Below are 26,203 nucleotides of genomic sequence, written 5' to 3' on the forward strand. Positions count from 1 at the left end.
ACCTGCTGAGCGTAAAATTGCACTGACAATAAATTTAAGATTATCAATTGGGCTTGCAATGTGGTTCACGTACTCATGCCAGAAGCTGCATCTAACACACACAGAGCCCTGTCCTAAAAGAACATATCAACACATTGTGCCTTTTTTTAACAAACAGAAGCTTGGGGACAGTTTTTCTCTGGTTCAATGCTCATGGCAATGTCATGACAGGGCAGCACGGTAGCATTGTGGATAGCACAATCGCTTCACAGCTCCAGGGTCCCAGGTTCGATTCCGGCTTGGGTCACTGTCTGTGCGGAGTCTGCATATCCTCCTCATGTGTGCGTGGGTTTCCTCTGGGTGCTCCGGTTTCCTCCCACAGTCCAAAGATGTGCAGGTTAGGCGGATTGGCCATGATAAATTGCCCTTAGTGTCCAAAATTGCCTGTAGTGTTGGGTGGGGTTACTGGGTTATGGGGATAGGGTGGAGGTGTTGACCTTGGGTAGGGTGCTCTTTCCAAGAGCCGATGCAGACTCGATGGGCCGAATGGCCTCCTTCTGCACTGTAAATTCTATGATTCTATGACCATTCAGAGTCAACTGCCTGATTTCAATTAAAACAAAAGCTTGCGATTTAACCGTTTCCTGCTCCATAGAATGCATCCTATCCGGCTTCATCACAGCCTGGTATGGCAACTGCTCGGCCCAAGACCGCAAGAAACTTCAGAGAGTCATGAACACAGTCCAGTCCATCACACGAGTCTGCCCTCCATCCATTGACTTGATCTACACCTCCTGCTGCCTGGGGAAAGCGGGCAGCATAATCAAAGACCCCTCCCACCCGGCTTACTCACTCTTCCAACTTCCTTCCATCGGGCAGGAGGTACAAAAGTCTGAGAACACGCATGAACAGACTCAAAAACAGCTTCTTTCCCGCTGTTACGAGACTCCTAAATGACCCTCTTAAAGACTGACCTCATTAACACTACACCCCTGTATGCTTCATCTGATGTCAGTGTTATATAGTTAAATTGTGTACCTTGTGTTTCCCTATTATGTATTTTCTTTCATTTCCTTTTTTTTTCATGTACTTAATGACCTGTTGAGGTGCTCGCAGAAAAATACTTTTCACTGTACCTCGGTACATGTGACAATAAACAATATCCAATCCAATTCATTCTCCACAGTGATGCCTCTACCAATCAGAGTTCACTTGCCAATCAATCAGCACCTTTTTCTTATTCAGGGTAAATTGTTGCTCTCCTTTGAGATTTGGTATTCTTCCAAATTTGTCCTGGTGAGTGCAGAGATGATACCCTTTGGTGGGGTATCTCTCTATGCAACAAAAAATCTAAAATCAATCTTTTACAAAATCGTTTTGTCATCTTGTACTTAAAGTGGAAATTGTGTTCAGTGCAAATGCGGTTTCTGTGATTCTTTGCACTGTTAGAAAAAAATAAGCATGCCCATGATACAATCCAAAGAAGAGCAAGTCAGTTCTCCTTAACCACCATGACCAAAAACAGATTATCCAGGCATTTATCTCATTGCTGTTTTGTGGGACATTATAGTATAAATATTGGCTGCTATGTTTGGCTACATTTTTAAAAATCAATTTAGAGTACCCAATTATTTTTTTCCCATTAAGGGCAATTCAGCGTGGCCAATCCACCTAGTCTGCACATCTTTGGGTTGTGGGAGCGAAACCCATGCAAACACGGGGGGAATGTGCAAACTCTGCACGGACAGTGACCTAGAGCCGGGATTGAACCTGGGACCTCGGCGCCGACTGCGCCACCTTGCTGCCATATGTTTGTCTATATAACAATATACTGTATACACTGCAAAATAATTGACGAGCTGTGAGTTTTACAGAATATACTGAGGGCATGAAAGGCAAAAGAGAAATGTACAGTGGCTGCTCAAAATTGCAAATAAAAACAGAAACTGCTTGAAATGCCCAGCAAATTTTACTGCGTCTAGGAAGAGAGAAACAGTTAACATTTCAAAGTGATGGGCAGCACGGTGGTACAATGATTAGTACTGCTGCCTATGCCGCTGAGGAACAGGGTTCGATCCCAGCCCCGGGTCACTGTCCGTGTGGAGTTTGCACATTCTCTCCATGTCTGCGTGGGTCTCACCCCCACTACCCCACTATTGGGGCAGCACGGTAGCATTGTGGTTAGCATAAATTCTTCACAGCTCCAGGGTCCCAGGTTCGATTCCCGGCTGGGTCACTGTCTGTGCGGAGTCTGCACGTCCTCCCCGTGTGTGCGTGGGTTTCCTCCGGGTGCTCCGGTTTCCTCCCACAGTCCAAAGATGTGCGGGTTAGGTGGATTGGCCATGCTAAATTGCCCGTAGTGTCCTAAAAAAAAAGTAGGGTTAAGGGGGGGGGTTGTTGGGTTACGGTTATAGGGTGGATACGTGGGTTTGAGTAGGGTGATCATTGCTCGGCACAACATCGAGGGCCGAAGGGCCTGACCTGTGCTGTACTGATCTATGTTCTATGTTCTACCCAGAGATGTGCAGGCCAGGTGGATTGGACATGCTAAATTGCCCATTAATTGGAAAAAACATAATTGGGTACTCTAAATGTAAAAAAAAACATTTCAAAGTGATGTCACTTCATCAGAACTAGGTGCATAACAGCAGGGATTCACTGTGTGATGAATGTCGAAATTTCAGACATATATTTTATTATATGTTTTTGTGCAGTAAGGGTGTATGATTGCTGAAAAAATTGTTTTTAATCCTGGATTACAAGGCAAGCAGACACTTTGGCTGCAAGGGATAATGAAAGCATTGTATGGGCTGTGGGGTCACAGATGGCAGGTTGGGTTCGCGCACGGCTGGCGCCATGTTGTACAGCCTGACTGGTGCAGGCCGTCAGCCATGCGCGGCCCAGGACTCGGCCATTCTCCGGCCATTTCCGACGCAGGCACCAGGAGTTTCTATCAGCGCCGGTGCTCGCCTGTCACTGGTACCGGAATCACTGAGGGTTTCACGCCAATTTTTACGGCGAGCGGCGATTCTCCGAGGCCGATGGGCCGAGTGGCTGGGCCTTCACGCCCATTTCAACACGGCAGCAAACACACCTGCTCGCTGCCGTCGTGAAACGGGCGCCAGATGCCCATTTGGGGATGCCTCCCTACAAGACCCCGCCCGGGGGGGAGAATCGGCCCCGGAAGTGGGCGTGAAGGGTGCCGTGGGTCACGGCCTGTCCCACGGCAGCCTTTACGATTCCCCGCATTTGCGGAGAATCACGCCCCACACATGCTCCACTGGCGTCAACACTTAGTCTCCCAAATGGAGAATCCAGCCCACTGTATTTAGCTTTAATTAGATGATGTAGTTAATGGGAGCAGCCAGAGGCTGAAGCGGTCAGGTGTTGAGTTTGAGATCAGTTTTGATCTGTCTGTGGTGAGGCTAGCAGTTTCTCTCAAAACAGTTCAGTTCAAAAGATTTGGCCTCTGAACAGAACAGCAGTTTCTAAAAAGGCTGGCAGAATGAACAGTAGGTTGACACAGGCAAGGATCTTCAAGCTGTTTCCTGAAGGATCTCTCTCTCACAAGGCAGTTTATCCAATCCAGTTCTTCACAGCAAGTATTCCTGGATTGGCTAACAGTATTTAAAAGTGGATGTGACCCGAGATGGGTTTTGTTTGAGTGGAGATAAAAGATAGCAGTTAAGAGTTAGTGTTTAATTGTCATTGTTAAGCATTTTTTAATGATTAATTATACATTTTTTTATGATGTTAAATTTAGTTATAAGACTGTTAATAATAATAATGTTTGTTTCAATGATCCATATCCCTATTTCTGCATAGAATCACTCTTGGAACAAAGCATTCTTTCCTCATAGTCCTACAAAGAACAAAGAACAAAGAAAAGTACAGCACAGGAACAGGCCCTTCGACCCTCCAAACATGCACCGACCATGCTGCCCATCTAAACTAAAATCTTCTACACTTCCAGGGTCCGTATCCTTCTATTGCCATCATATTCATATATTTGTCAAGATGCCACTTAAACGTCACAAAAGAACAAAGAAAATTATAGCACAGGAACAAATTTAATGAAATATTGGGGTTTTAGTCTGGTATCTGAGCAACTGTTGGGGTCTGGTCCGGGATCATAATAACTGTCATAACTCGTGCCATTTATTCTCCCTTACCTAAAGAGCTGGCTTTTAAAGCAGACCAAGGCAGGCCAGCAGCACGGTTCAATTCCCATACCAGCCTCCCCGAACAGGCGCCGGAATGTGGCGACTAGGGGCTTTTCACAGTAACTTCATGGGAAGCCTACTTGTGACAATAAGCAATTTTCATTTCATTTCAACTTTCTGTTTGTTCTTTTTTTTTCTCATGTCCTCTTTTCGGTTACTGGATTTTAAAACTCCTTCTTTCTTTGTCCTCTGCGATTGTCAGAGTGTCTGCTCCTTCACCACTCTTGCAGTCAATATTTTCCATCTTGCCAGCAAGCCATCCAAGGCACAGTACGCCAGCACCAGTCATAGGACAGCATTCTACATCTGAACCACGGCAGGTTAAATCACCCAAAAGTCACCAGCCTTGAGCATCTCAAATGCCCCAAAATGAAAATCGGTAGCCTTACACTAGTTGCTGGTTTGAGAGAGCACAGCTCATGGGAGTGCATTGGGAATATCGAAATGCCAGCCTGTGGCAGGGTTAAATTTGGGGCATAAACCTTTCTCATATCCGGGCAGGAAAAGAAAATCCCACTGGCCATCCAACATCAAAAATGTCATCCTGTGTCTTCTATTGGAAAGGCAATTTTGAAGGGCAGCTAGTGGGAGATCCAAGAATGTTCATAAGTTCAATTGTAAATGGCTTCATGCAATTCAAATGATCACATTTAATAAAACAAATGCACAGTAACATATTACTTTGTTTAAACATGCTTGATTGTGCCATGCATTAAATGTGGTCTCAAAGGGTGCAACAGGATTTTAATGCAACTTTACCTCGACAGTGAGATCCTTCATCAAGTCCATCCAGACAGTCATTTATGCCATTGCAGAGCTTGCTCATGTGAATACATCGTCTTGTCCCAATGCAGTCAAAATGATTCACAGGACATGTAAATTCTAGGTGTCCAGTACCTAGTGGAGGGAAACAAAAATACATTTTTGTAAAAAGCCATAAAATAGAACTGCATTTCATGTTTTCAATGCGTTAAGTTACAATACATCTGCTACCTAAACTATATTCTATCGTCATGCTTCTGCTCGTTATATCAACATGTGGCAAGAACCCAAGTGATCAGTATTAATGGAGAGTTTTATTGTTATCAGTGACTGATCGCGACAAAGAATGATATTATTAATTTCCACTGCATTTTGCAGATAGTATAATAAAAATATTTTAATATATAATCACAACCTGTCAACAAAACATAGATGGTTAACTAAAGACTTATGTTGTTTCAATGTTAAAAAGTGCACTCCTGAATTCGCAGTTTTACTCTAATTAGTGTGAGTTTATATGCGCTATATCAAACACATAGAGAGGGCAATAAAGAAATATTAGTTGCAATAATCATGTCCCAGTACTTGTTGAAAGTGCTAAGCAGCCACTTAAGGCACTGAAATAGTGCATGATAAACTTCTGGGCAATTCTGTGCAGCAATAAGGCAGAAGAAAATGCTGCCTCAATGGTCAAGCTCTTGAGGCTGTGATTCAAAAAGTAAGGAAACATGGCAAATGTGAGACATAGTGAAGTGTGGTTTGTCAGGCATGGCAAGATATTGTAAAGAAAGTTAATGCCAGACCTAGGAGGTCAGCTGCAAGATGAGAGGAGAAACCTACCAAGATAAGTTCTGAATATTAATATACATAACACGCTCCTGCGTTAACCAGAGAGGAAAGAATGTCAACTGTGACAAACTTCTCATCCTGGCCTATTTCCACATTAAAAACAATATGAGAAATTTAACTGTCGCACTGCTGCCAACAGAGAAGCAAAATAATGAATAGTTTGTATGAATAAGAAAAATGTGCACAGGAATTATGCAGTTCTCAAATTAATGAGTTAATTACAGATGCTAGCTGCTACGACCCTGTGTGAACAGCTCAAATTCAAAATCCAATTTATACAATGAACTCTTGGGAAGGGACCAGAAAACTGAAGCCAATTCACTCAAATATCCATTGCAACAGATTATTCATGCTGCTCTCTACCTTGTTCGCCATGTACTTTCAAAATATCAACTCTGTTCCCACTTACTGCCGGCTCAAAGTGGAGAGGATCTCCAGGAAGATTGCGCATATAGACACTGACATTAAGTTTCTACAAAGATGCAAAAAAGCAGACAAGATCCCGAAAGGGCTACAGATCACAAACCCACTCAAGTCGACATACAACACAGACTACGCTGAAAGACTCTGCCGCCGCACCTCCGTCACACTCCTCAAACATCTCGTACACCAGCTCTACAGCAGTCGACGCAACCTGGAAACCAAGATAGAGGCCATATTCTCAAATTGCACTCAGGACACAGCAGACCAGCTACGTAACACCGCCAAACAGGTGAGACAACGATACTATGCCACCTATATGCACACAAAGAACAGGAAGCTTGAGAAACTCGGCATCACCACCAGCAGCAACCAAGCCTCCCCCAGTATCACAGTTGAAAACAATACAGGGAAATCTATTGTCAACTTGTCGGACTACACCCTTCAACCAAACGAAATCGAAGTCCTCAGCAGAGGGCTCAATTTCTGTACCACCACCAAAATGGACCCCATCAGTCTTGCGGCAGACACAGAGGAATTCATCAGGCGAATGAGGCTCCGTGAATTCTTCCACAGACTCCAAGAGGCCGACAGCAAACCCAAGGAGATGACCAATGAACCGGAACAGCAGACCGCGAGATCTGCGGTGCAGCAAACGAAAAGGAAAGTGTTGAATTGGACACCTCCGGAAGGCCGCTGCCCTAGACTCGACATGTATGCTGAAGCCGTCAGAAGTCGCGTCAATGCTAGATTCATCAGTCGCATTCACAAGGCAGCCCCGAACGTCACTCAAGCACAATGCAACGCCATCCACACTCTCAAGACCAACCGCAACATCGTCATCAAACCAGCAGACAAAGGAGGGGCCACCGTCATACTGAATATAACGGACTACTGCAAAGAAGTATACCGACAACTCAACAACCAGGAACACTACAGACAGTTACCCGCAGATCCAACCAAGGGACACATCCGCCAACTCAACAGACTGATCAGGACCTTGGATCCAGACCTTCAGAGCACCCTACGTGCTCTCATCCCACGTAATCCCCGCATTGGAGATCTCTACTGCCTCCCGAAAATACACAAGGCCAACACACCAGGCCGTCCTATCGTTTCAGGCAATGGGACCCTGTGTGAGAACCTCTCTGGCCACATCGAGGGCATCTTGAAACCCATCGTACAAGGTACACCCAGCTTCTGTCGCGACACGACGGACTTCCTACAGAAACTCAGCACCCATGGACCAGTTGAACCAGGAACATTCCTCGTCACAATGGATGTCTCGGCACTCTACACCAGCATCCCCCATGACGACGGCATTGCTGCAACAGCCTCAGTCCTCAACACCGACAACTGCCAATCTCCAGACGCAATTCTGCAACTTATCCGCTTCATTCTAGATCACAACGTCTTCACCTTTGACAACAAATTCTTCACCCAGATGCATGGAACAGCCATGGGGACCAAATTTGCACCTCAATATGCCAACATCTTCATGCACAAGTTTGAACAAGACTTCCTCACCACACAGGTCCTGCAACCGATGTTATACACCAGATACATCGATAAAATTTTTTTCCTTTGGGCCCACAGCGAAGAATCACTGAAACGACTACACGATGAGATAAATAAATTCCATCCCACCATCAGACTCACCATGGACTACTCTCCAAAATCAGTTGCATTCTTGGACACACTTATCTCCATCAAGGACGGTCACCTTAGCACTTCGCTTTACCGCAAGCCCACAGACAACCTCATGATGCTCCACTTCTCCAGCTTTCACCCGAAACACATTAAAGAAGCCATCCCCTATGGACAAGCCCTCCGTATACACAGGATCTGCTCATAGGAGGAGCATAACAGATACCTACAGATGCTGAAAGATGCTCTCGTACGAACGGGATATGGCGCTCGACTCATCGATCGACAGTTCCAACACGCCACAGCAAAAAACCGCCCCGACCTCCTCAGAAGACACACACGGGCCACCACTGACAGAGTACCCTTCGTCGTCCAGTACTTTCCTGGGGCGGAGAAAATACGACATCTTCTTCGCAGCCTCCGACACGTCATTGATGAAGATGAACATCTTGCCAAGGTCATCCCCACACCCCCACTACTGGCCTTCAAACAACCGCGCAACCTCAAACAAACCATTGTTTGCAGCAAATTACCCAGCCTTCAGAACAGCGACCACGACACCACACAACCCTGCCAGGGCAATCTCTGCAAGACATGCCAGATCATCGACTCGGATACCACCATTACACATGGTAACACCATCCACCAGGTACGCGGCACATACTCGTGCGACTCGGCCAATGTAGTCTACCTCTTACGCTGCAGGAAAGGATGTCCCGAAGCGTGGTACATTGGCGAGACCATGCAGACACTGCGACAACGAAAGAACGGGCATCGTGCAACAATCACTAGACAGGAATGTTCCCTTCAGCAGTCAAGGGCATTCAGCCTCTGATCTCCAGGTAAGTGTTCTCCAAGGCGGTCTTCAGGACACGCGACAACGCAGAATTGCCGAGCAAAAACTTATAGCTAAGTTCCACACGCATGAGTGCGGCCTCAACAGGGATCTTGGATTCATGTCGCATTACATCCACCCCCCACCATCAGGCCTGGACTTGCAAAATCCTACCAACTGTTCGGACTTGAGACAATTTACACCTCTTTAACCTATGATTATCCCTCTCCCTGCATCTGTAATGATTTGATTACCTGCAAATGCCTGCATTCCAAGCATTGTCCAGCATCTCTGACTTTGTCTATATAAATGTTTCTGGAACATACCTCGCCATTCACCTGAGGAAGGAGCCGCGCTCCGAAAGCTCGTGTTTGAATCAAACCTGTTGGACTTTAACCTGGTGTTGTAAGACTTCTTATTAAATAAAATGGTCTTCAAATATAATTATTGATCGGAGATCCTTGGAACCATTGACCGTAAAGAAAGCAGGCATGGTTACTTTCTCCAGAAATCATATGATTAGCATGTTCCGTTCCTTGTAACAAACATGGTTACGATGATGTATGCTCCCAATTTGTAAAATATTACAACCCTGTTATTTTTAGACTTATTCGGGTCAGAATTAATGCCCTCTCCAATTGTAGTTTCTCACTGTGACATACCTCGCCTTTCCCATTTCCTCCTGTATACAATTCTGTTTGATTGCATACAATTCTGGTTGTATGTCATAATGAAGGATAGAGAGGCACTGGAAAAGGTGCAAAAGAGATTTACAACGATATTACGAGAAATGCAAAGTAGTGCCTATCAAGAAAGGATGAACAGTCAGGGTTTCTTTTCTCTTGAAAAGGCAAGGCAGAAGGGTGACCCAAACATTGCCCTTAAAATGATGGGAGGCTTTGAAAAAGCAGACACAAAGAGAGTATTTCCTCTTGTGTGGAAAAGCAAAACTAGACCCGATCAATATAAGATAGTCACCAAGAAATCCAATGGGAAATTCAGAAGAGATTTCCTGACCCAAAGAGTGGTGAGAAAGCGTGCACTCGCTACCACGGGGATTGGTTGATGGATTGCATTTAAGAAAAAGCTGGATAAGCATATAAGGGAGAAATGAATAGAGACATAAGCTGGTTGAATTAGACATGCAAAGATGGGAGGAGACTTGAGTGGAGCAGACTGATAAGGCTGATTGGCCGGTTTCTATATTGCATATTCTGTGCAATAGTACCGGGTTCAAATTATGAAAAATAATCTGAAATTAAGTGCTCGGGCAGACTTTGTTTTGGATCATTCAACCACAGAACTGTCATGTCCAAACGTAGGTCAAAGTTGGATCCCAATTAACGCACGTCTGTGCAAATGTTTTTTCCATTAAAAAATATATATTTCCATAGGCATTCTAGAATCAAACCAGACTGTGTCGAACATAGCGAAGGAATATAGATTTGACAAAAGGTAATTCGTCCGTTACAGATAACTTTGCCAGTTAGTCTGTGATGCACAACATGATCTTGTCCTCCCCATCTCCACCCCCACCTTCACCCTCACAAACCATATTGAGACGTAGAGATATGTAGCAAGAAAAGAAAAAGGCTTCAAAGGTTAGTTTTTGCTTTTTGTTAAAAAAAAGTCAAATGGCTATAAGCATAAAAATTGAGCTGGGCAAGTCATGGACAAGAATAGAGCATAGAGCATAGAACAGTACAGCACAGAACAGGCCCTTCGGCCCTCGATGTTGTGCCGAGCAATGATCACCCTACTCAAACCCACGTATCCACCCTATAGCCGTAACCCAACAACCCCCTCCTTAACCTTACTTTTTAGGACACTACGGGCAATTTAGCATGGCCAATCCACCTAACCCACACATCTTTGGACTGTGGGAGGAAACGGGAGCACCCGGAGGAAACCCACGCACACACGGGGAGGACGTGCAGGCTCCGCACAGACAGTGACCCAGCCGGGAATCGAACCTGGGACCCTGGAGCTGTGAAGCATTTATGCTAACCACAATGCTACCGTGCTGCCCCCGATGCACCATCAATGCATCTTTAATACGCCAAGGTTGCCACAGTGCAAATGATCCCGTTATTAACCTAGCAGTGCTGTGCACCATTCTCACTGAGTTCAATGATTTGCAAGGAAATTTAGCTTATCCTGGCAAACACTTGTGGAATTACGAGAATTAATGACATTTAAAAAAAATAATTTTGAGGATTTTAAACATTGTAGCTAATGATTTAACCTTTATTGCACTGTTGATGATATACCCCACCATACACATGTCCAGTTATTCATATGTGCATTTGTTCGCAGAGATTTTCAGTGCAGTATATCAAAAATTTTCAAGTAAAATAATGCATGAAGATAAAGCTACATAGCATGAGCTGTAGTGTTCCCAGGAATTATATGAAGTTATTGCTCAATTGTATTAACATTAATTGAGGCAACTATGAAAATATGTCAGTTATCAACCATACATCATTTACAATACATGTAAAATTGTCAAAAAAATAAATATTAAGGTAGTGCTAATAACCTCCATTTTACAATAAACTTGCACATGAAAAATCAGGGCTATTCCTGAAGTATGATTACCATTAGAGGGCAGCACGGTGACACAGTGGTTAGCACTGCTGCCTACGGCGCTGAGGACCTAGGTTCGATCCCGGCCCTGGGTCATTGTCTGTGCGGCGTTTGCACATTCTCCATGTGTCTGAGTGGGTTACACCCCCACAACCCAAAGATATGCAGGTTAGGTGAATTGGCCAAACTGAATTGTCCCTTAATTGGAAAAAAAACAATTGAGTACTCCAAATTTATTTTAAAAAAATGATTACCATTTGTGTTGGAATGGATGTGAAGGTACATTCACCACTATAATAGCCAACTGTCTCTTGACATGACATGTTCTAAGTGTTAATAATCCAAAGACTGAAATTATTCAAAGTCTTAAAACAACGGGCTGAATTATCTACCGGTGGGATGCTCCATTTTGCCGGCAGCCTCGGGTTCCCGATGGCGGGGGCTGCCCCACAATGGGAAACTCCATTGACCAGCTGGCGAAACAGAGCATCCCGCCGGCGGGGTGAACCAGAAATCTGGGCCGCGATTCTCCCAAAGGGAGACAAAGGGCGGAATTCTCCGCAAGGCCCGACGCCGTCGTGAACCTCTCTGGGTTTCACGACGGCGTCGGAGGCCGCTCCTGGCCCCCTATTCTCCCCCCCCCCCGAGGCGGCTAGGAGGGCCGTGCCATAAATCTTGGCCGCCGGGCCTTGTCGCTGGCGTCAAGGCCCGGCGAGCCGAAAATGACGCGGCCGGCGTGCCTATGACGTCAGCCGCGCATGCGCGGGTTGGCCGGCTCCAACCCGCGCATGCGTGGCTGACGTCACGACGGATGACGGCTCAAACCCATGCATGAGCAGTGGCCGTCTTCCCCTCTGCTGCCCCGCAAGACGTGGCGGCTTGATCTTGCGGGGCGGCGGAGGTGGAAAGAGTGCGTCACTTTGGATTGGTGGGCACTGATCGCGGGCCAGTCCCCTCCTGAGCATGGTCATGGTGCTCATTCCCCTCTCCGCCTCCCCACAAGCCACAAAACAGTTGTCGGCGCCATGTTCACGCCGGCAGCGAGCAGGTGTGGTTGCCGCCCGCGTGAACCGGTCGGGAACGGCAGGCCGCTTGGCCCATCCGGGTCGGAGAATCGCGGGCCGCCGTGAAAAACGGCGAGTGGCGATTCTCCTAGCGGCATGTCGCAAAACGCGACATGCCATTTTGGGGGAGGGTGGGAGAATCGTGGGGCGTGCCAGAGCGGCCCTCCCGCGATTCTCCCACCCGGCGTGGGAGCGGAGAATCGTGCCCAAAGTGCTGACGCCGGAGTGAAAACCGGAGTGTTTCACTCCGGCGTCGGAGACCGCTCATTGCCTCTATTCCCCCACCCCCAGGGGGCTAGGAGCGGTGGTGCGTCAATCTCGTGCACCGGGCCTTGACACTTGGGCGGCCGGTGGCACCTAAATGATGTCACCCGTCCGGCGAAAACCCGCGCATGCACGGTTGCCGTCTTCCCCTCCGCTGACCCGCAGGACATGGAGGATTGATCTTGTGGGGCGGCGGAAGGAAAAGAGTGCGTCTTTCAGAGACGCCGGTCCGACAATCGGTGGGCACCGATCACGGGCCAGACACCTCCTGAGCACCCCCCTGGTGCACGATCCTCCCTCTGCCCCCCACAGGCCCCACACGCAGCGGTCGCGCGATGTTCCCGCCGGCAGCGACAAGGTGTGGTTGGCGCCGGCGTGAACCGGTCGTATTAGGCAGGCTGCTCGGCCCATCTGGGCCGCAGTATTCCCCGCGCGACCGGAGCGGCGATTCTCCGAGCGGCCCGTTGCAAAACGCGACAAGCCGTTTTGGGAGGTGTGAGAGAATCGCGTGAGGGTGCGAGGGCGGCATGGTGAATCGCCCGGCCTTCCCGCGATTCTCCCACCCAGCATGGGGGTCGGAGAATTGCGCCCCTGGTGCGGCGGGACGGAGAATCCAGCCCATGGTGTCAGCAAAAGTATGGGGCGAGATTCCCCGCAAATGCGGAGAATCGTAAACGCTGCCGTGGGACAGGCCGTGACCCACGGCAGCCTTCGCGCCCACATCCGGGGCCGATTCTCCCCCCGGGCAGGGCTAGGAGCACGGCCCCGTGCGTCACGGCGGCACGGCCTTGACGGCGGTCGTCAAGGCCGCACGTCAAGCGTTACGCCGGCTGACATGGCCGATGACGTCAGCCGCGCATGCGCAGGTTGGACAACGCCAACCCGCACATGCGCAGTTGCCATCTTTTCCCTCAGCTGCCCCGCAAGACGTGGCGGCTTGATCTTGCGGGGCGGCGGAGGGAAAAGAGTGCGTCCGTTATGGATGCACGGCCCGCGATCGTTGGGCACCGATCGCGGCCCTATGACTCCCTTGGCATGGCCGTGGTACTGCCATGCCAATCGGGCCCCCAGATGCCCCAAATAGGCATCTGGCGCCCATTTCACAACGGCAGCGAGCAGGTGTGTTTGCTGCCGTGTTGAAACGGGCATGAAGGCCCGGCCGCTCGGCCCATCGGCCTCGGAGAATCGCCGCTCGCCGTAAAAAATGGCGAGCGCCGATTTGTGCCGTGGGTCGGGCGTGGGGGGGGGGGGGAGAATAGCGGGAGGGCATGAAAAATGTCGGGAGGCCCTCCCGCTATTCTCCCACCCAGTGTGGGGGGTGGAGAATTGCGCCCATGGCCTTTTATCCCAGCTCTAATTATGTAAGGGGACTTTTAACCCATCAACAGCTAATAAACAGGAACAGCTGGTTTCACTTAGATAAAATTTAGCAGGCTTGTATTACTTCAAAATAGGATCCAATTTTATATTACTTTAATGTGATTTAGAGGTTAACAGATTCCTCAACAGGAAGTTCAATCGAAATTCTATTCTATTCATATTCTTAGCAATAGCTTTAGAAACCATGGGCGGGTTCTCCATTCGCTGATGGCAAAATCAGGGAATGTGATTGGGCGGAGAATAGTTCCAACGCCAAAATCACAGCAGGCGCCGATTTGATGCCATTCTCCATCACCTCGATGTTCCACTCCACACATACCAATAGACATCATTTGCATATCATTAGTGGGCCCGATCCGGTATTCTCCAGGGCCACCGTGTTTCTCCATCTCCAATGGGCCGAGATCCTGACGGCGTGGTTCACTTGTGCTTTTAAAAATTGTGAAACCGGTGTGGGGGCTGCTGAAGGAGAGAGAGGGGGTACGGAAGTTGTCCAGCATTTCCACAGTTTGCTGACAGTCGTGCCGCTGGCCAGGGGGCTTCTGACAGGGCTGGGGGGAGTAGTGGAGGGTGCCCAGGTGGTAGGCTGTGGGGCCAGGATGACGGGCAGAGGTCACCTTTGCCGCAGCTGGCAAGACAGCCGTGCAGCTGCGCACATCGCAACAGCCCATTTTGAACCCAGTGCTACTGGTCATGTAGGTGTCCCCCCAGGACACCCCCCGAGGTGCCCTCTGGCCCCAGCCGACCCATCAGCTGAGTGGGTGTGCTCCAGCAAACCAGTGCCATATTTGTGGCTTGGATAAGGGTGTGAGGGGAGTGTAATGTGTATGTGCAGCTGCAGCTTGTCAGCCTCCCGAGTGTCAATCATGGACACGGCGAATCCCACACCATTTTTCATTGGAATCGATTGTGTTCCATGTGGCATGGTGCTAGCCCCTCAAAGGTAGCGGAATTGGTCCAGGTGTGGCACCAAGTTTTTATGTTGTAAAAGTCCACAGATTCTGAGTTGAAGTCAACACTTGGTCTCAGAAATGGAGAATCCTGCCCTACATTTTTAGTGACAATTAAATAGTCTCCATTTCATTCATCTGATCAATGTTACTGGAAGTATGGACCCAGAACAACTGTTGCTACATACATAAACTTTAAGACAGGCCTGCAATTTCCCATCACCAGCCAGCTTGCCAGTTTACCAATCATTTTTTAAGTTGTTATGGGCCAGGGTTTAGAGAACCCCAAAGTGTATCATGCAAAACAATGTTTATTCTATGAACTCAAGTTAATAAAACATACAGTGAACATCGTAGCAACCATTAATTCAAATACATCCCCCAAAGAATACAACACAAAGTAATCCTTTAAGCTTTCCTTTTAACATCCATAAGACTTAAAACACCTTTTACCAGAAGCACATCAGGTTAAAGTCACTACTGTTATTAGTTTTAAATCACCAGGATAGATTTACAGTCTTTAGATTACAGAGAGAGACTCTAATAGACCATCTGGCTGTGACTGCAGCTATCCAGCTCTGAAAACGAAACTAAAACACATTCAGCAGCAAACAGCCTAAAACAAAAGTAAAAAGCTGACAGACAGTCCAGCTCCACCCACTCTCTGACATCACTGCATTAATAAACACCAATTCTTAAAGGTACTCTCACTACAGATACTTATTTACACACCCATTTAAGTCCATAGATGTAACATGGATGGCTATTCACTTGCATGAGGTAGTAGCCTATGAGGACAATTAATGGGCCTATTAAATTCAATGTTCTGAGATCTTACTGAATGGCAAAGCAAGCTCAAAGGGGTGAGTAGTTTGCTATTGCTCCTAATTCATATGTTTGTATGTTCATGTAAATACAAATGTCCAAAGATGTGCAGATTAGGTGGTTGGCTGTGCTAAAATTGTCCCTTACTGTCCAAAGATGTGCTGGTTAGGTGGGGTTATGGGATAGGGTAGGGAAATGGGCCTGGGTGGGGTGCTTTTCAGTGGGTTCGTGCAGACTAGGTGCAGACTACCACTCCTTCTGCACTGTCGGAATCTAGGCAGTCAAGCAGCTCTGGCCAATTTTTCTTTGAGCAAGTTTTAAAAAGTCTTCAGTGGGCGCCCCATCTTGACATGCCCTCTTTTCCACATATCTCTATTGGCTACTCCAATCTCACATGCTGGAGTTGCTTCTACAAATACCCCTCTCCAAATTTGCATTGACGTGTGAGTTCTTGACCCACAATTCCTCCCGGTGGCAGGTGCAGGGCCCTTTGGCTAAAATCTAAGCCTCTGTCTCACCTTAAAGGGAAAATGGAGTGGTTCTGGGCTGGGAGAGAGACTGTATTGCGTAAAAGATAAGTGGGTTTACAGTTGACATGCAAATTGCCAGAGCTATTTCCTTGACTGGTTTATATTGCCTGATTAAGTCACATAGTAATTTACCAGAACTTTGTTTTCCCTCATCAATTCTGTTATCTGGGGCAAAATTCTCCGCGGACCGACGTCACGCCCATTTGCGGCGGGAAAAAGCGGTGCAGATGACTCCGGCGTCGGGGCCTTCTTTTAAGCCGTTAATCTCCGTTCCTGAAAGGGCCAGCAGCGGACTGACGCGATACGCGTCAGTTTCACCCGCTGCGGAAGTGGCGAGTCCCGGCGTTTGTGTGGTGGGGAGAGAGAGACCCGGTGTTTGTGTGGTGGGGAGAGAGAGACCCGGCATTTGGGGGGGAGGAGGGAGGAGAAGAGAGAGACCCGGCGTTTGGGGGGGGAGGAGGAGAGAGAGACCCAGCGTTGGGGGGGGGGGAAAGAGAGACCCGGCGTTGGGGGGGGAGGGGGAAGGAGAAGAGAGAGACCCGGCGTTTGGGGGGGGGGGGAAAGAGTGAGACCCGGCGTTGGGGGGGGGAGGAGAAGAGAGAGAACCGGCGTTTGGGGGGGGGGGGTTCCGGCGTTGAGTTGAGAGGAGAGAGGGAGGGAGGGAGGGGGGGTTGCGGTGTTGAGAGGAGAGGAGAGAGGGGGGGTTTGCGGCGTTGAGTTGAGAGGAGAGGAGAGAGGGGGGGTTGCGGCGTTGAGTTGAGAGGAGAGGGGAGGGGGGGGTTTGCGGCGTTGAGAGGAGAGGAGAGAGAGAGAGGGAGGGAGGGAGGGAGGGGGGGTTGCGCCATTGAGTTGAGAGGAGAGGGGAGGGGGGGGTTGCGGCGTTGAGTTGAGAGGAGAGGAGAGGAGAGAGGGGGGGGTTGCGGCGTTGAGTTGAGAGGAGAGGTGAGGGGGGGTTGCGGCGTTGAGTTGAGAGGAGAGGAGAGGGGGGGTTGCGGCGTTGAGTTGAGAGGAGAGGGGAGAGGGGAGGGGGGGGTTTGCGGCGTTGAGAGGAGAGGAGAGAGAGAGAGGAGAGGAGAGAGAGAGAGGGAGGGAGGGAGGGAGGGAGGGGGGGTTGCGCCGTTGAGTTGAGAGGAGAGGGGAGAGGGGGTTGCGGCGTTGAGTTGAGAGGAGAGGGGAGAGGGGGGATTGCGGCGTTGAGTTGAGAGGAGAGGAGAGAGGGGGGGGTACCTGCGTTGAGAGGAGAGGGGGGCTACCGGCATTGAGAGAGAGGGGGGGGCGGCGTTGGAAGGGTCAGGGGTGGTGAGGGGGGTAGGGGCGTTGGAGGGGGTAGGGGCGTTGGAGGGGGGTAGGGCTGGTGGGGGGGTTGGGGTTGGGGGTAGGGCTGGTGGGGGGGTTGGGGTTGGGGGTAGGGCTGGTGGGGAGGTTGGGGGAAGGGCCGGCAGAGGGGGGGGGGGCAACGGATGCCCGGGGCCAACGCACCGTCGCCCCCCCCACGCCGCTGCCCCCTACTCCAACCCCCCCTCACCACCCCTACCCCCTCCAACGCCCCTACCCCCCTCCAATGCCCCTACCCCCCTCACCACCCCTACCCCCTCCAACGTCCCTCCCCCCCTCCCCACCACCCCTACCCCCCTCCCCACCACCCCTAACCCCCTCCAACGCCGACCCCCTCTCTCAACGCCGGTACCCCCCCCTCGCTCTCAACGCCGGTACACCCCCTCTCTCTCAACGCCGGTACACCCCCCTCCCAACGCCGCAACCCCCCCTTCAACGCCGCAACACCCCCAAACGCCGCAGGCCCCCCCAACGCCGCAACCTTCCCCAACGCTGCAACCCCCCCCAAACGCCGCAACCCCCCCCCAACGCCGCAACCCCCCCCAAATGCCGCAACCCCCCCAAACGCCGCAACCCCCCCAAACGCCGCAACCCCCCCAAACGCCGCAACCCCCCCAAACGCCGCAACCCCCCCAAAACGCCGCAACCCCCCCAAAACGCCGCAACCTCCCCAAAACGCCGCGACCCCCCCCAAACGCCGCAACCCCTCAAACGCCGCACCCCCCCCAACGCCGCAACCCCCCCAAACGCCGCAACCCCCCCAACGCCGCAACCCCCCCAACGCCGCAACCCCCCCAAACGCCGCAACCCCCCCAAAACGCCGCGACCCCCCCAAAACGCCGCAACCCCCCCCAAAACGCCGCGACCCCCCCCCAAAACGCCGCAACCCCCCCAAAACGCCGCAACCCCCCCAAAACTCCGCAACCCCCCCCCAAAACGCCGCAACCCCCCCCCCCAGAACGCCGCAACCCCCCGTCACTCAACATCGATGGTTGACGCCGTTTTAAAGCTACTGCCACGGGTCACGTCGGCGGGACTTCGGCCCATCCGGGCCGGAGATTTGTTGAAAGTAAAATATCAATGACATCCCGCCGGCGCCAGCTGTTTTCAGAGGCTGCTGGCGGGATTTGCACAATGCCGGTTTTTGGCCGCTCGGAGAATAAAAAACCCGGCGGCAGCGGGATTAACGCCGCAGCCGGCCGATTCTCCAACCCTGCGTGGGGTCGGAGAATTTCGCCCCTGGATTCCATTGCCTCTCTCAGGAGATGACATAACTGTGCGGTAAGGCCGTCATGTTTGTGGCCTTATGGCTGACCTTCTTGCCTGTTCAACTTTTCATGCAAGGCCATATGTTTCATACTGTGAATTCCAGAACCAAATTTGTTATTGAAGACCCTTGCATAACCATTTGAAAAGACTCTTGGACTTTATCGCATACGCTTTCTCATTATCTTGCAGCTCAATAGTATTTCCTTTTCCCAAATTGTGATTTTTTTTTTATAAAGTCTATCCAATTTACATTTTGGAACAGAAAACATATTTCCAGCTAGCCAGATTAAACTTTTTGACAGGAACACCACAACATAAATTACTTTTCATCTATAAATAAACCAATGCTTTTAAGGATTTATTCTGACAATTTTATTTTTATCATGCTTATGAAATATGTAAAAGAGCAACATTCTGCTCCTGAGGCTGACAATTAAAGATAACTTGAAGCTTGAAAAGTCCAACTCTATATTTGTCATCTGTTTTCAAGTGATAAAGTAAGTGGAGTTCTCTAAAGTACCAGGGATCATGCCCATATCCTCCACCACTCTGTCACCAAGGTCCAGAAACAATACCGAGGAGTGTAGGAGGAATACAGTTAAAAACATTGCTGCCGTACAGGCACACATACAAAACAACAGAAAATTAGACGCAAACTGGCCAATCCTTCATAGAACCTAGAAAAACAGGTGATCCTCAATCCCAAAATTCTATGCCTATGTCAACAGGAACAAAGAAAGTGGCCAGAGATTGTAAGTGCAAATTAAAATAAATCATTTTACAAATTTAAAGCACCAAACAAACTAGGTTTGCAGTCACTTTTCTTTCAATGTGACTGTGCGTGCATAGTCCAAGTCAAACAACTTGCCTACACCCCTCAGTATTTAAAGTCCTGGAGTATGCCCCGTCCATGCTACAGCTTGTGAGTAGGTGGAACAGGGTCTGGCAAAAGCAGATACATCCTTGTGAAAGCACTGAATTCATATGCAGCTGACAATAGGATTCAAGGTTACTCGGGTAAATTGAGGTGTTCAAATCCACAACAGGCAGTAAAGGTTTCTGGAGTACTGTGCTGCTGGCTGGGGAGAGGCTGTGGAGGGCACTCATCACTGTTGAATAGGTTTCCAGGTGGATTGACGACCTGAAGTGTTTTTTCAATCATTACCTGAGAATGGAGGGTGTTTGGTATATCAAACGTTCCCTCAGGATGTTAAATCAATGGATAGGTTTGAAATGTGACATAGAACAGTCCAGTTTAATGAGTTTTACTTTCTCCTTGCTCTATGTTTCATTGTTCTGTTCGCATTTCTTTCCTGCAAATGCAGGCATGACTACAGGTACCACATCGTACTGTGCATTTTTATGTCATTCACAGCAGTTCTAGATCGATGCTCACTCAAATGGAATTTCATTGAAAGGAACTTGAGAATGGGAAGCTCAGTACCGAGATGGTGGGGGGGGGGGGGGGGGGGGGGGATCTTGGCTGCCTACTCAAAAAGGGTTCCAAGTCAACAGCCCAAGAATACTGCCCCTCTCCCTCCCATCCCCTCCTCACCCCATTTTTGACAGTGTGACGTTTTGAGGTTGCCAAAGGGTAGTTAAGCAGATGGCTCCACACGGGCCTATCAGGCAAGTTAGTTAACTGGGTGGACAATCTTCAGGATAAAAATAGCACCTTGAATGGTTAGGCATTTCTTTGCTCCCTTAAACCTCCAAAAATAAGCCTCATCTCACCTTCAAATCCTGGGCTGCTTTGTTAATGACTAAAAGCAATTCTTTTCAGGACTGTTGGATGGACCAGTGAAGTCCTGGTACAAGTTGGCTGATTGTGTGGCGCTGACCCTGATTATTCACACTTTCAAATTAGCATTGGTGTTCCACAACTGATAAAAGCTCTAATTACCATGGGCCGCGATTCTCCGCTGCCCACGGCGGGTCGGAGAAGCGGGAGGGCCTTCCCGACATTTTTCCCAACCTCCCGCTATTCTCCCCCCCCCCCCCCCCCCCCCCCCACCCCCACGGCCGCCCCACGATACGAATCGCTGCTCGCCGTTTTTTACGGCGAACAGCGATTCTCCCCTGGTCGATGGGCCGAGTTCCCAGGCCTTTACGGCCGTTTTTACGAACGCAAACACACCTGCTCTCAGCGTTCGTGAAAACGGCCGCAAAGTGCCGTCCCGGACAACCATGGCACCGATTGGCACGGCCGCACCACGGCCATGCCAAGGGTGGCATGGGCCCGCGATCGGTGCCCACCGATCGCGGGCAGCGGGTCCGATACCTGCGCACTCTTTGTTCCTCCTCCGCTCCGCAGGATCAGTCCGCGGGGCGGCTGAGGGGCATGACGGCCCGTGCATGCGCGGGTTTGACGCATATGCGTGATGATGTCATCGTGCGTGTCAGCCGCCGTGACGCTTGGCGCGCGGGCTTAGCAACGGTCGCTAAGCCCGCGATGCCATTCTTCACAGGGCCGCGCTGCTAGCCCCAACCGGGGGGCGAATCGGGTCCCGGGAGTGGGCGCGAAGGCTGCCGTGAAACACGGCCAGTTTCACGGCAGCCTTTACAACTCGCCGCATTTGCGGAGAATCGCGCCCATGTCAGCAGCCTCCCACCCATTCTCGTCCATTTAATAATAATAACAACCTTTATTGGCACAAGTAGGCTTACATTAACACTGCAATGAAGTTACTGTGAAAAGCCCCTAGTCGCCACATTCCAGCGCCTATTCAGGTACACGTAGAAAAAATTCAGAATGTCCAAATTACCAAACAGCATGTCTTTCGGGACTTGAGGGAGGAAACCAGAGCACCCGGAGGAAACCCACACAGGCACGGGGAGAACGTGCAAACGCCACGCAGACAGTGACCCAAACCGGGAATCAAACCTGAGACCCTGGCGCTGTAAAGCAAGAGTGCTAACCACTGTCCTACCATGCAGCACTTACAGATCTGCCTGAAATTTGCAGTGGACAATCAACGAGATTTTCAGTTGCATGTTGGCTGTTTTTCAGATGAGAAACCGGTGGCCCACTGTTGCAAACTGCCACCAATCTTTCTCAACAAGGATTGGCAAATTCTTTGTGGCAAAATTCTAGTATGCAAATTAGGGTTATCTAGGGAAAAGAAAATCAGGAAGGGAACAATATAGCTCCGAATACAAATCAAATAAACCACCTGCAGCTTCAAGCACCCTCTTTGAAAATTAAATGATCATTTACATTCAAACAGTGATTCCTACAAATTGGGACCATAGCAAAGAGAAGCTGTTATCTTTTAACAGATGGTGAGAGATTAGCTGTAATAATTCCTTTTAAAATACTTCCACCGGAAAAGCACACAAACATAAATCTTCTGATTATGAATGGGAAATGAAACTGAAATTAATATTTTTAGGCGGTGATTACAACTGGACTTGCCAGATGCGAGCTGATCATGTGAAATGCTGAGAACATCCAATATTAGGGCGGCTTGGTCGCACAGTGCTTGGCACTGTTGCTTCACAGCGCCAGGGGCCCAGGTTCAATTCCCAGCACTGCCTGCGCAGAGTCTGCACGTTCTCCATGTGTCTGCGTGCGTTTCCTCCGGGTGCTCCGGTTTCCTCCCACAACATCCGAAAGACGTGCTTGTTAGGTGAATTGGACATTCTGAATTCTCCCTCATTATACCCGAACAGGCGCCAGAGTGTAGCAACCAGGGGATTTTCACAGTAACTTCATTGCAGTGTTAATGAATGCCTACATGTGACATTAATAAAGATTATTATTCTGTGTAACATAAAATTAGGCAGAGCTGTAAATCTAGGGATGTACAGCTGATTTTTCCAGGTTTCAAAAGGACAGTTTATGTTCAAATTGACCCCAAACTGCTGCATGATTAGCAAGACCGAAAGGGAAGTGGGACACTGTAAACTGGACATTAGGAGAATATAGATACCGCACCTTGGCAGGGGTTAGCACATCGGGACAAGGGAATCACAATCTGAAGAAGGCACTTCATATTCACACATGGCAGAGATAGTGGTGGAGCAAGTCTCGAGCAAGGTCGGAGAAGATTCAAAGACTGATTCCAAGGCAGATGTGAGCCTCTGGACTCATTCGTAATGGCAGTTGATCATGTGATAAAAGCTATGTTCAGACAACCAATCCATTCTTTTGAAAAACAGAGAACCTGGGCAGTCTGTAAAGAACACCCACTGCAGAACACCAGCTGCCGACCATAGCAGTAGCATCCATGCTTTTCTTAAAAACCTGGAGACTGTCACACCTCAGAAGGCCTCCCCAGCTGTTGGTTCTTAGGATCCACCAGAACAGAAAGCTTTACCTCCTGGTTAAAAAAAACTCCATAAATAACCGATGTTGAGATCTCCTGAAAGCACTGGGTGTGATTTAGCCATTCAGTGAATTGCGCACAAGCCCCAAATTGGGCTCCATGCCGGGCGCAAAACCTGACGGAGTCACCTGACTCACTCCACCCCGCATGATCTGGATCTTGCTGTACGATATCCAGATCTGAGTATTAAATGAACATAATTCCTCATTTAAATGACCAGACATCAGGTTCACCTGATACCTGGGAGACCTCACCAGGGCACTGTTTAGTACTGCTCCACATAAATGTGAACCTGTCACAACAGCACCTGTAAGGGCTCTCCCAGGCCATTGGACCCTCTGGGTGGTCACAGAAAAGGCAGGAAGCCACGCTGGCACTCACATGGCACCAGGTGACCTTGACACGACCAAATTGACACCCTGTCGGTGCCACCTAGTAATCCTGGCAGGGTGCCAATATGGGAGTACCAGGGTGCATGGGTGCCACATTGGTACTGGCAGGGGTTGGGATGGCCTTTCCAGGTAAAGGGAGGTGTGGGGCACTCCTGATAGCCAGCCCTATGTTGGGAGATGGGGGGGTCAGAAACACGGGAACAGTGCATGAGAGGGGGCTGGGGGGGAGATCAGTGCTGCCAGGCAAATTGCACCCTGATGCACTTCAGCTCGGCAGCAGGAAATCTCTATCAGTGCCACCTCGGCAGGGAGAAACTGTAAGATAGCGGGTTGTTTCACAGTACTGCAGCCGCTGAGAAATATCCCACTAAACGTGCCATTCAGCGGACTTAAACCACAGTCCGCTGAATTGTGCCCACCATCTCTTAAAGGGAATCCTACATCAACACTAATATACAATCCCAGCTATTGAAACCACCCAGACATTTTTTTGGAGTGAACCATCCTCTTCAATAGGCCCACAATGACTAGTTTGCCTGTGATGAACCAAACTAAGTTTGGGATACTGTGTTCTCCTGCCGGCGCTGCATTGCACAATGCAAATTTATGCGTGGTGTGGAATGCCATCTGCCACTTTGATCCTTTCATATCCGTTCATGCTTCATTTGCCAAAGTGGTGAAATCCAAATATTTGTAAACATTGCACCCATCAAAAAGATGTAAGTTGCACTAAGTGCATTCTAATCACTCAAGGTGGTGTTTACAATCTGTCAATCACAAACCACTACTCTGAAGCTGTAAATGGACTGCAGAATGTGAATCTGGGGAAACAGATGCAAGCACAGCTGCTCAGCTTCAAGAAATGGGCATTGAAGCAGCAAAGCAAATATTACAGCTGTAAGGCTTCCAACTGCCCCGACATGGACTGTTCTCGAGATTCTTTTTACTGGTGGGGGGGGGGGGTGAGTGTCTCAGTGGGGGGTTTTGTCTGTGTGGAAGTCTGTAGAGGGGGTTCCTTTAGGCAAGGGTCTCTATTGGGTGTCCCCCTATTACAGGGGTCCCTAGGGGGAGTGGGCAAGGTCACCTCCATTCTTGAAGCTGGCAGGGGCGCCCATGCAATCTGGGGGTTGGGGGCCACTGTGTGGTGTGTGGGGGGGAGGGTTGGGGCTGATTTGCAGTGCGGGGGGCATCATGGCCCTGGCGTGGTGGACCTCTCGGTGGGCCAAATTGGTAGCGGTTGCCCCATTGGCCCACCGCAGGGTCTACCATGACAGGCTTGTGATTGTGGAGACCACAGGTGAACCACACCCATGTGATTCCTGGCCTCGGGGACTGGCGAAATCACAGGAGGGTGCAGCATAGGGTGGCGGGCCCGCTAAATAGATGTAAATGGGTCATTACAACCAATTTGCACTTATTTCCATGTTCCTGCTGCCGTGCAGCATTGAACTCGTTCACGCCGCCAACGAGGGGTCGGAGCATGCCGTTCAGGTCGGTCCCTGGCGTCAATCCCGATTTTGCCCTGACGCCCGATTCTTCATCCCATCGGGGAATGCATTCTGGCCATCCCGGGTCAGAGCATCCTGCCCATAAACGACAAACTATGCTTTTGTTTATTTTTTAAAAAGTGATTTAAAAATTGGCTGCACACACTCTGGGATGGATGGGGCAACTGCTATTAAACTCATACAATTTTCTTTTCAACAAAACATTTGTTACAGTCAGTAAAGGACAGGGTACAAGCGTTTCTGTTTTCTCCTGACCCTGTCCCTAACACACTGAATAATTCAATACTCCAATATTTACTTCATTAAAATGAGTTCGAACCACAAAGCAATAATTTAAGTGCATCATGTTATTGTTCTCCTATTTGTCCCTCTTTATAATAGCTGTAAATATTTACTCACTGTTCTTTTATTTGCCACTAAAAGTAGGCAAACCTTGTATTAAATATGCCCATTGGGGTCAACCTAAAATAATAAGCCATACACGGGATCATCTACTTGAGAGAGATGCAAGAACCCAGTGTCCTATTTTATCTGATATCGAGAGACCTTGTAGTTGTTAATTAATCTTTGGGGAACTGAAAGTGGATCATGTGGATTGCTGATTAGTACTCAAACACTGCTTAGAGAAAGACTCTGGGATGCTCACACTTCACAGAAACACTGAATGGTTCTGAATATTATTAATGTTATGAGCAAGCCACAGGCCAACACTTGTGGGCCGATTTTCCAGCCGTGCTCTGCACAGCATAAATCCTGCTGTGTAGCGAAAATACCAGGTGAGCCTTGAAGCGGGGTTTGCATTGGGTGTCAAACAGTTTGCGATGTTCTGTCTCCCAGCTGACATAATCTGCTCCACACCCTCACTGGGTTTGAAGTAGATTAGCATATTTAAATGTTTGTAAAATATGCGGGCGGGATTCTCTGACTCCCCCCGCCAGGTCGGTATTCTCCGGCGCCGGTTTTCGGGCTGGGGCGGGGAATCACGCCGCGCCAGTCGAGGACCGTTGGCAGCAGACCCCCCGGAAATTCTCCAGGCCCCGATGGGCTGAGCGGCCGT

General features: G+C 49.3%; 1 protein-coding gene across 1 annotated transcript in view; it reads right to left on the reverse strand.

The window, feature by feature from the left end:
- Positions 1-26,203, reverse strand: part of LOC119962094 (low-density lipoprotein receptor-related protein 1-like) — a 2,271,162-nt gene that overhangs the window by 1,639,845 nt on the left and 605,114 nt on the right. The window contains 1 exon segment of the mRNA XM_038789946.1: positions 4,962-5,099. Coding sequence (XP_038645874.1) covers positions 4,962-5,099 — 138 coding nt within the window.

The sequence above is a fragment of the Scyliorhinus canicula genome, chromosome 2, assembly GCF_902713615.1.
Source record: "Scyliorhinus canicula chromosome 2, sScyCan1.1, whole genome shotgun sequence".
Classification (NCBI taxonomy): Eukaryota; Metazoa; Chordata; class Chondrichthyes; order Carcharhiniformes; family Scyliorhinidae; genus Scyliorhinus; species Scyliorhinus canicula.